Source organism: Petaurus breviceps, unplaced genomic scaffold (assembly GCF_028583685.1).
Source record: "Petaurus breviceps papuanus isolate PSGF00001 unplaced genomic scaffold, PetGlider_PUasm1.0 90804, whole genome shotgun sequence".
Taxonomy (NCBI): Eukaryota; Metazoa; Chordata; class Mammalia; order Diprotodontia; family Petauridae; genus Petaurus; species Petaurus breviceps.
This window is the reverse complement of record NW_027187348.1, coordinates 7,361,578-7,372,160: the sequence shown is the minus strand read 5'-3', so window position 1 is coordinate 7,372,160 and position 10,583 is coordinate 7,361,578. Positions and strand designations below refer to the sequence as shown.

Below are 10,583 nucleotides of genomic sequence, written 5' to 3'. Positions count from 1 at the left end.
CTACAACCATATTTATTCTTTCTTTCACCACAATATTTCAAAGCATTCATGATTAACACTCAGTAACCGAGTCACTAACACTGTTTTAGTCATTTACAAATCAATGTGCATTTACTTTTTTCTAGTTCTTTGCTACAAATGTCATTCCATTTTACTCTATTTTATTAAAATTATTTGTATCAGGAAGCTAAAATTAATTGGAACACACACAAAAAAAAACCTAATAAATATCTTTTTTATGATAAGATACAAAAAGAAGTGACTGTTTTTGCCTTCTTGACCCCAGCAAATTATTCCTATAGGCTATAAATGTTCATGTTTAGATTGCAATGAAAATGAACTAAAACTATTCCAGAGGATAAACAAACTTAAGATGACAAGTGAACAAAGCTAAAGATCCAATAATGAAGAAGTTAGAAGTAAATGCAAACATATTAGTAGTCTATCTGGAACAATTAATCAATAGTACAAATAAAAGGACCTTATTCATATGCACACAACTTTTAGTATTTTATAACTGACTGCTTATACATTCAAGCATCTAATGTATATGTGTGTGTGTGTGTGTATTATACATACACGTATATATGTATGTTCACCAGATAAATACACCTTTCAGACCAAAACAAACCTGTCCTTTTGGACAGGTTACTTAGGGAAGTAATGAACTCCTCACTAAAGGTCTTTAAGAGGCCTGATGATTACTTGTCAGAGCAGACATGTAGAGGGGATACCAGGACCTGGAACAGGTTGGACTACACCTTTAATTAAGGTCCCTTCCAGCCCTGAGATTTTATAATTCTGTGAGATAAAAGTAAGTTAAATTTCTTTGTAAGTGGAAAGAACTATATAAATATAAAGAATATCCCTTAAAGCTGTAAACTCCTTTTGGGTAGGGGTTGTTTCATTCATTGTTTTTATTATTATTAATAATAACACTAACTAGCATTTACCTACCATTAACAGAACAGTCCTTTGCAAAGGTTATGTACAGGTATTGTTATCCCTATTTTCTCATCTGTAAAATGGGGATAATAATAGCACTTACCTCCCAGGGTTGCTGGGAAGGATACCGTAAAGACCTTAGCACAGTGTAAAACTGAGATACAGATACAACTCGCCCACCTAGTCTCACAGGGCCAGTAAACACCGGAGATTTGAACCCAGGTCTTTCAGGCCCCAAGTCCAGCCTTCTCTTCATCAGACCACAGTGGTAAGCTATTGTTATTAGACGGATTTCTCTTCCTTTCAAGTCTCTAAAATGGCCTTCCTTTTTCTTGGTTTCATGACAAAACAGTCTCACCTAACTTTGGAATGCCACTGAGCAGCCCCAAACACAAAACAAGCTGACCTGAAGCCAGCCGCCCGCCCTCCGCCCAGTCTCCCAGCCTCTGAGCTCCGCCCCCTCTCCCACAACACTGGCTTCGCCCAGACTCCCCACTCCCGGACGCTTGAAGGCGGGCATTCGGGGCCCTTCCGCCCCACGCAGACGCTGAAGCGAACGTAGCGTTCTTCTCTCCGCCCCCAAATCCCTTCTCCGGAATGTGATTGGTTAACTTCCTGCGATTATCAACGGTTGTGAAATTTGAAAATCCAAAGGAGGCACCCGATCCGCAGCCTGCCCTGGAGCGGTGGAGCAAGGCTGGGGTGCTGCTCCTTGGGGTTGCAGCCTCTGCTTGGGCGCAGGAGGTCCGGGACAGACGCTGAAGGACAGGTAAGCGAGCCGCTGCAGAGCCCGCGACCGTCATCAGAACATCTTCCCCTTGGTCCCAAGGGCACGGCCAGGTCCTGGGGTCGTGGCGCCTCCTGGACTGCCCCGGTGCCCGTCCTCCCTCGCCGCCCTCACTTAGCGCTCGCGGGCCGCCTTCCTCCGGCCTGGGCACGGGGGCAGGTCCCTTGCAGAGGGACCTCGCATCTCCACCCCTCTTCTGCCGGCCCTAGCGGGGAGCTTAGGGCGGAGAATGTCTGTGTAGCTGTGGCTGCTGCTAGCGGGGCGGGCCTGGTAACCTGGGGATGGGCTGGGTGTCCGAGCAGAACTGTGCTTTTGCCCATAACACATCGTGAAATATTGGAGCCCGAAACATTGGAGCATTGGATCTGGAACTGGAGGACTTGGCCCCGAAGCCTGGGTCCAGGTGTTGGGAGCTGGGGTTAATGCTTACAGGCCCCTCCCCCTCCCTGAGCCGGGCACATTTATTTCTCACTTGGGGGGTAATACGTACACGCCCTCGCAGAATTGCAGTGAGGAAGGTGCGCAGTAAAATTAAGTCGTTTAAATGTGAGGGGCGGCGAAGGGCAGTGGTTATAGAAGGCAGGGATTCAACAGTGAGTGACCCCCTGGAAAGACCCTCAGTTCCTCTCAGTGCCCCAGACAGCTCCAAGACTCCAGTTTAAGATGGATTTGTATCGGGTGGAGAGCCCTTCTACAAAGGGTCGAAGCCCAGCAGTTAAATTTCTGGTCTTGATCCCCTTGCCCCAAAGGTAACTTTTGACATATGGATAGATTGAAGCCCGAGGAAGGGAAATGACATGACCATGTCTTGCATCCCCCCATAACCACTTAAATGACAGACCTGAGACCAATACCGCAGTCAATCGACTCACAGTCCAGTAGATTTACCATCAGAAATCACTGAAATTAATGGATACTTCTTTGGCATTTAAGCTCCACGAGGACCCAGGATCACACGTCACAGAATTGCGTCTCATGTTGTTAGTGCTTCATCAATACAAAGTGTAAGAAATTGGGCAAGTAGGCATCTTGATAGATTGTGATTTTTTTAAGCGATTTATTGGTGTTTAGCTATAACAATGTTGAATAGGATCTGTACATCAGATTTACACAGTGAACTGGGAATCTGGAGACCTGGGTTCAGCCTCTGTCACCAAATAGCTAAGTGATCCTAAGTATGTCACTTCTGTAGATCTCTGTTTCTACATTTGTAAGATGAGGAAGTGACATGGAATACACAATTTTATAAGGTCCTATTTGAACTATGAAATTCAGTGTCTTTAATGTCTAAGTGCAAGTCCGAAGATCATTTGCTATTAATGCTTAGGTTTAAAAATCTACCCATTTCCTGCTAGCACATCAGCATTAAAATCTGATGAGTGATTCCTAATCTTTTTGGAATTGTGACATCCTCTAATTATTTCATTTCTGGTTAGTCACTTCACTTTCTAAAAGTAACATATGACATTTTTTAAAGTCATAAAGTTAAAAACATTTTTGTAGTCTTTTGTATAATTTTGTGACATCCTTGAGATAACCACAACTAGGCAGTGATGAGGGGTCGGGGATGATTACTGGAGGTGCCTTTTATTAGGAGTTTGGCTATGAAAAGGGAGGATGATCCCTTAAAGGGATACCAGGACCAAGTGAAGGTTTTTCATTTTAAAGATAGGGACAAACTGTACCAATTTGTAAGTGTCTGGGAAAGAGCTAAGTAAGAGAGACTGAAGATTATTAGAAAGGGAGATGACTGAGGGGACCGACCCTGTCTAACACAAGAAAGAATGGTATCAAGAGCACAAATAGAGGGATTGGCTTTCTCAGAAGATCACCTTTTCTTTTGCCTTTTTTTTTGAGGGCAATTGGGGTTAAGTGACTTGCCCAAGGTCATACAGCTAGTTTTAGTGTTAAGTGTCTGAGGTGGGATTTGAACTCAGGTCCGCCTGACTTCAGGGCCAGTGCTCTATTCACTGGGCCACCTAGCTGCCCCAGAAGATCACCTTTTCTTCTGATGCTATAGCAAGGAAGAGAGAATGGTGGATAATGCTGAAGGGGAATTTGTGGTATAGAATTTAGGAGCTTATATTGGTAAAATATGGGGTAAGGCCATTTGCTGAGAAGGAGAAAGGAAGGGTGGTGTAGGTAGCTTGAAGAGAGAAGACAAGGTTTGGAGCAGCAACTATGGGGAATGTAATAGGGAGTCAATTAAACGATTGGTTAGATCATCAAAGGCACTGTTGAGATTAGATAATAAAAATGTTCAGGGTACTGAGGTTTTATGGTTTCCTCCACTGACATTTGATAGTATTTGAGGAGGTATGGAGAAGGTAGCTGTTGGAGGCAATCCTGTATTGGGTTTGGAAAGACTTGCCTTTCCTAGTGCAGTTCACTCCCTAGTTATAGCTCTTCAGCTATCTTGTCCTCCCAGGTGTGTGTGGTTGTAGTTTGTCTTTCATTCTCGAAGAGGACCATGATATCAGGGAGATGATGACATGACTTGCAGTTGACTTTGCTTTGAGTGAGGGAGGGCTGTGCGAAGTCACACTGCTCTCCAGAGCCGTCTGGGTCCTCTGGCCAGATTTATGTCAGTATAAGTGGAGATGGCCAAAGATTCAGTGGGAGATCTTTGAGTTTTTAAGCTAAGGTCTTTTTAGGTTCTCACTTTGAATGAGGCAACACCCATTTAGCTTATAGGTCTCTTTAAGAAGTGAGTCAAGGGATGGCCCCTTTAATGAAAAAAAAAAAAGTCAAACTGGGAGAAGAAGACCTTTAGGGTTGTCCTCCCAGGTATAACTTGTGTCTGAGGTCTGCTCCCTGACTGGTGGGTGAGTCCTTGCTCTGGATTTCTTTCCATTTCTTGAGAATCTCTAACCCCTTTGTTGTCCCTTTTCATTTTTTTACTCTCTTAGGGTGTAAGGACCATTATATTTTTCTTATATCTCCAGTGATTACCACGGGAGACAAGATTGGGGGGAGGGAGGGATGGCACATACCGTAGTAGGCACTTGATAAGTGTTCGATCTCTCTATTTAATTCAACTTCATTTTTTATTGTCTTTTACTTGCTCATTTGTGTCCTGTGTTAATGACTCAGACTCGGGGACTGTGATAGCAACCGGTATACTAAAGGTTTTTTCCTTATTTTTGACTAGAGCTTTACTTTATGAGATTATGTGAAAGAGCCCTTGAAGGTTAAAATTATCTGTTAAGATATGTTATAGGACTAATACCTTCCGGTTCCTTAATCCTCCTTCCCCTTAAAATGAGTTAGCCCTAAAAGGCAATTAAACCAAGACTTGCCCTAGGTCAGGGCTCGAGTTGTATTTGTTTTAAAGCTTCCTGGTGACTTTTGACTGTTGACATGCCTTCTTGGTAATCTAGAGGCATAACAGATCTCATCTTTTTATGAAGGGTGGTATCCTAAACATTTGGTGTATGCCTCAAGACTGTATAAATCATTACATCCTGTTCTGCTGACTAGACGTGTTTCCATATCAGTCTTCAGAGGGTCCCTATCTACTTCAGCTAAGTGCTCCTGTATATATCCATCTATATATATATATGTATATGTATATATGTTATATATATATGTGTATATATATATATGTTAGGTGTAAGTAAACCTCTTAAGTTAACTGTTCATTAATCTATGAGTGCCTCAATTTCCTACCAACATCAAACCTGAACTACCAAGGAGAAGACATCAGGTAAACAAAACATAAAAATTAAATTCGGAGGGGACTAATCTTGTCTTTTTTTTCTTCCATTTTTAGTCACCAACAGTGTAATGTTTGCTTCAGAAATGGAGGATCTAGGCAATTCTGCAAATTCCTTATTTTTCACTCAAAGAATTAAGAGACATGTAAAGAACAAATCTTCAAGAGTCAATAAGTTGAATACTTCTCTTGCATCAAAAATAAGAAACAAAATAATAAGTAAGTTCATCACTTTTTACATCAGCAATAAAAAATAAAATGTTAGTGATGTTTAAATGTAAACAAGTTGTTGCTTTCGCCACCATTCATCCTACTAATTACATAATGTTTTTTCTTCATTTTGACAAGTACAAAATGCCCTTAAAATTTATGTATATATATTTATATACATATATTTATTTTTAATTCATACTCCTTAAACCATTTTTTCATTTCTCTTCTTCGAACTCTTAGCCTTACTTAATAGAATTTGTGTGATACAGTGTCTATAGTAGGAAAAGTAGAGTTACCAATAATAAAGCAGATACCTAGAGTGTTTCAGAGTAAGCATTCCCAACAATGAAAAATAATTCAAGATAAGTTTTAAAGGAGGAATTGGCATCACTTCAAAAACAGACTGCCTCATTTCTTCTGACATGCAGGTATTTGAGGGTAATTCTGGAGCATGTATTTCTTCAGAAGAAAGCAGGCCTAAATAAACCACAGCATTTAGCATGAGGTCCACAGGAGTTTTGGGGACAGTAGAAAAGAGATGGTGATGATTGGGAATTAGGAAGGATCCAAAAGCAAATTTTGACTATTAAGCACTTTTAATTTCAGTTTTTTTTCCTAAATGCTTTATTAACTTCTGCTTTACATCATTTATTTTCACCAGATTTTGAGTTACAAATTTTCTCCCCATTTTTCCCCTACCCATTGCCCCAAAATAGCAGTCCCACAGGATATCCCCTCCTCCAGTCTGCTCTCTCCCATATTTCTCCCATACCCCCTTCGACTTTTGCAGTAGGGCATGGTGGATCTCTATGCCCCAGTGCCTGTATATCTTATTTCCCAATTTCATGTAAAATAGTATTAATAATGATAGATATGTGTGTGTGTGTATTTTAAACATTTGATTTTAAAACTTTGAATTCCAGATTCATTCTCTTCCTCCCTTGTCACCTACCCTAACTAGGAAGATAAGCAATTCAGTATAGGTTGTACATGTGTAGCTATGCAAAAAATTACCTTAGTAGATATATTGTAAAAGACTGACTATATTTCCCTCCCTCTTATCCCACCTCCCACTTGTTCTATTCTCTACTTTGATCCTGTCTCTTTTCAAAAGTGGGTACTTCCAACTTCCCTCCCCCCGAGCCTGCCCTCCCTTTCGTCATCTTCCCTCTCATCCCCTTACTCCCTACTCTCCTGGAGGGTGAGATACCCTATTTAGTATGTATGTCATTCCCTCCCTGAGCCAAATTCAATGAGAATAAGGTTGACCCATTCCCTTTTGCCTCCCTGTTCTTCCCCTCCATTGTAACCATTTTCCCTTGTCTCTTCTTTATGAGATACTTTACCCCATTCTGTCTATCCCCATATCCTCTCATTATATTCCTCTCTCACCTCTTAATTTCACCTTTTAAGTATCATCTCTTCCTATTAAATTGGTCCTGTGTCCTCTATGTATACCTGTAAACATATATACACACATTCACATATGTATTCATACACCCATATACTCTCCTATATATATATATATATGTGTGTGTATATTTCTATTCCATTCAACTATTTTCATACTGAGAAAAGTTTGTAAATAGTTCAACTTTGATGAGTTCCTTATGATTTCTTTTCCCTCTCTACCTTCTCATGCTTCTCTTGCTTCTTGTATCTGAATGTCAAATTTTCTATTCAACTCTGGTTTTTTTCATCAAGAATGCTTGAAAGCCCCCTATTCCACTGAATGACTATATTTTCCCCTGAAACATGTTATACAGTTTTCCTGGGTAAGTGATTCTTGACTTTAATCCCAGCTCCTTTGACCTTCAGAATATCATATTCCAAGCCCTTCAATCCCTCAGTGTAGAAGCTGCCAGATCCTGGGTTATCCTGATTGTGTTTCCACAATATTCAAATTGTTTATTTCTGGCTGCTTGTAATATTCTCTCCTTGATCTGGAAATTCCAGAACCTGGCTATAATATTCCTAGGAGTTTTCCTTTTGGGATCTTTTTCAGGAGGTGATTGGTGGATTCTTTCAACCTCTGTTTTGCCCTGTGGTTCTAAAACATCCAGGCAGAATCCAAAAATCCTTGAGAATTTCTTGAAGGATGATTTCTAGGTTCTTTCTTTGATCATGGGTTTCAGGTAGTCCAATAATTTTTAAATTATCTCTTCTGTATCTATTTTCCAGGTTAGTGGTTTTTCCCATGAGATATTTCACATTGCCTTCTATTCTTTCATTTGTTTGGATCTGTTTAACAGCATCTTGATTTCTCATAAAGTCACTAGCTTCCATTTGCTCCAATCTAATTCTGAAGGAATGATTCTCCTCAGTGAGTTTTTGAGATTCATTTGGCAAATTTGGCAAATTCCATCTGGCAAATTTGGCTTTTTAAGGCATTCTTCTCCTCATTGCCTTTTTGAGCCTCTTTTGCCATTTGAGTCAGTCTGTTTTTTAAGGTGTTATTTTCCTCAGTCAGGCTGTTGACTCTCATTTCATAATTTTCTTGCATCTTTCTCATTTCTCTTCCCAATTTTTCCTCCACTTCTCTTATTTGTTTCTTAAGGTCCTCTGTGGCCTGTAACCAGCTTGTATTTTCCTTTGAAGCTTTTGGTGCAGGAGTTCTGACTTCACTGTTTTCCTCCTGTTCCATGCTTTGCTCCTTTTTGTCCCCAAAATAGGAGTCTAAAGTTGGGCTGCTCTGTTTGCTTCCTTTGCCTTCTCATGTTGCCACTCAATCACTTGACCCCTGGGCTTTTTGCCACAGTAGGACTCTGCCACCAGACAGGGGAGCTTCGTCCCAAACGCTAGGGTTTTCTCAGCTGCTGAAGGGATTAGTTGGGTGCCCTCTCTGAAACCTCTATACACTCTGGCAAGCTGGTCATGCACCCCAGGACTTCCACCCTAGACTGCAATCCAGATCCAAGAAGGTTAAAGCAAGAGCGATTACCCCTCAGACTGGTTCCTACATCCCCCTACACTCTGCAGACCAGAAGCTGAAGTTTCCACATGGGGGTGGGCTGCACGGCCATGGCGCCACAGTGGGCAAAGGCCGACCACACTCCCAACTACTGGATCCCAAAGTTCACACTGCACTGCCCTCTCACTTTGTCCTTAGCATCTCTTTGTTGATAATTCTGGAAACCACCACAGCTGCTGGTAATCTGAGGTCCTTCCAGCCAATGGCTGGTCAGGCTCACCCTGGGGCTAAAACCTCGGGCTCTTGCGGGGCTGGGCTTGGCTCGCAGAACGCTGTGCTGACCAATTACTGCCACCCTGCCGGGTTGTCCTCAGCGGGAGGTTCGCTTCTCTGAGTCATTTTGTGGGTTCTATACCTCCAGAGTTTGTTCAGAGTCCCCTTTTACATGAATTGGGGGAGGTGGAAGCTGGAGCTCTGCAAAAGTCCTGTTTCTACTCTGCAATCTTGACTCCGCCCCACTCCTGTGAGAGCCTTTGGATGACTGCCCACAAGGTGTCTGTAGTAGCATTCGTAGTGTTGATTTTAGTTTTGCCTGCCAAATGGAAGGCCTTTGATTTGCCTTCCAATGCTGGTGGAAACAACTTTCTCCAAGTGGCAAGGAAAATCATTGCCATAGGTTGCTAATTAATGTCTGTTCTAGAAACTGAGGGAAAGTATCCAGGGAACATCCATGCCTTAGTTCCTGTAGTCTGTTAATGATAGATGACTCTCCCCCTTATTGTGTAAAAGAGCTTCATGTTGCTAATTCACTCCATCCCTAGGTAGCTTTATTTGAACTCAGGTAGCTTTGTGAAGTAGCAGGAATTGGATTATGTATGATGGTGTAGAAGGGATGCTGAATATCAGGTTCAAATTCAGCCTCTTGGTGTATGACTTCATTTCTCAGAGCCTTAGTTACCTTATTCTTAGACTACAGATGATACATACTTTTACTCCTGCCTTGTACAACCATTGTTAAGAAAACACTCTGTAAGCTTAAAAGTGCCATAAAAATATGAATTATTACTAGGAGCTTGAGAATGCCACTGGAAAAATAGCCCATTCTAGCTTCCAGTAATTCTAATTTAGATTGCCTTCTCTGTTGTCCTTGATATATTTATCTTCCAAGTATTAGCTTTTCTGGAACCTATCTTAGATGCCTATTGGCTACAACTTTCAAGATTGCTCTAGAAAACTCATCTAAATTTCCTAGAGTTTTTCACAGGATTGCTCAATTTTCATGGCATGGCTCAATTTAGACCTGATTTTCTTTATAAAAATTAGATTTATCCACAATGTTAAATAATGTATATGTTCTTGAATAGTTGCCAATAAATAAGAAATTGTAACTCTTGTACTTTGAATTCATTAGAGCAGTGCAATTTAAAGGAAACTTTGCAAAGGATTATTACTGGTAAAATAATCCTACTAAATTATTTCAGAATTTATTTAGAATATGACTAGTGATAAGTTAGTGATGACTAGTGATAAGTGATGAGTTCAAGTTTAGCTTGCCATGAATGTCTAGAAATAATTGCTAAGGTGATCTGTTTGGTGAAGGTAAAGTATTCCATGGAGCTTAGACAGTCTGCCAACTTTGAAGTTAGCACCCAAAGCTCCTCTTCTTAACTATTGACAGCATAAACATTTAATTTAATCTTAAAAGCCAATTTGCTTTGGAGTTTCAGCTTGATTGTCCTAATCCTATAAAATAACTGCTCTGCCAGGCTTTTGCTTATCTTGTACCCTTTCCCCCCAAGCTATGTGGAGCTATGCCTCCTCACAGTGCTTTGAAAGCAAAGTCACATAATTCCAGTATTGGAAAAATTGTTCTATAAGTGATCTATATTTCTGAATTACCATACATGAAGTCTGTCTTCTGGTGCTTTTGTTCTGTTTTCCTGTATATGTCTTGTTTGTACATAGTTGTTTGCATGTTCTCTTCCCCCATTAGACTGTGCTCCTTGAGAACA

The 10,583-nt window shown here is 40.9% G+C and overlaps 1 protein-coding gene across 1 annotated transcript in view; it reads left to right on the top strand.

Moving 5' to 3' along the window:
* Positions 1-1,558: 1,558 nt before the first annotated feature.
* The window catches only part of SGO2 (shugoshin 2), a 39,791-nt gene continuing 30,766 nt past the window's right edge, over positions 1,559-10,583 (top strand). The window contains exons 1-2 of the mRNA XM_069070106.1: positions 1,559-1,714; positions 5,505-5,666. Of these exons, the coding sequence (XP_068926207.1) occupies positions 5,519-5,666 (148 nt within the window). The 5' untranslated portion in view covers positions 1,559-1,714; positions 5,505-5,518. The remainder of the gene's footprint in view (positions 1,715-5,504; positions 5,667-10,583) is intronic.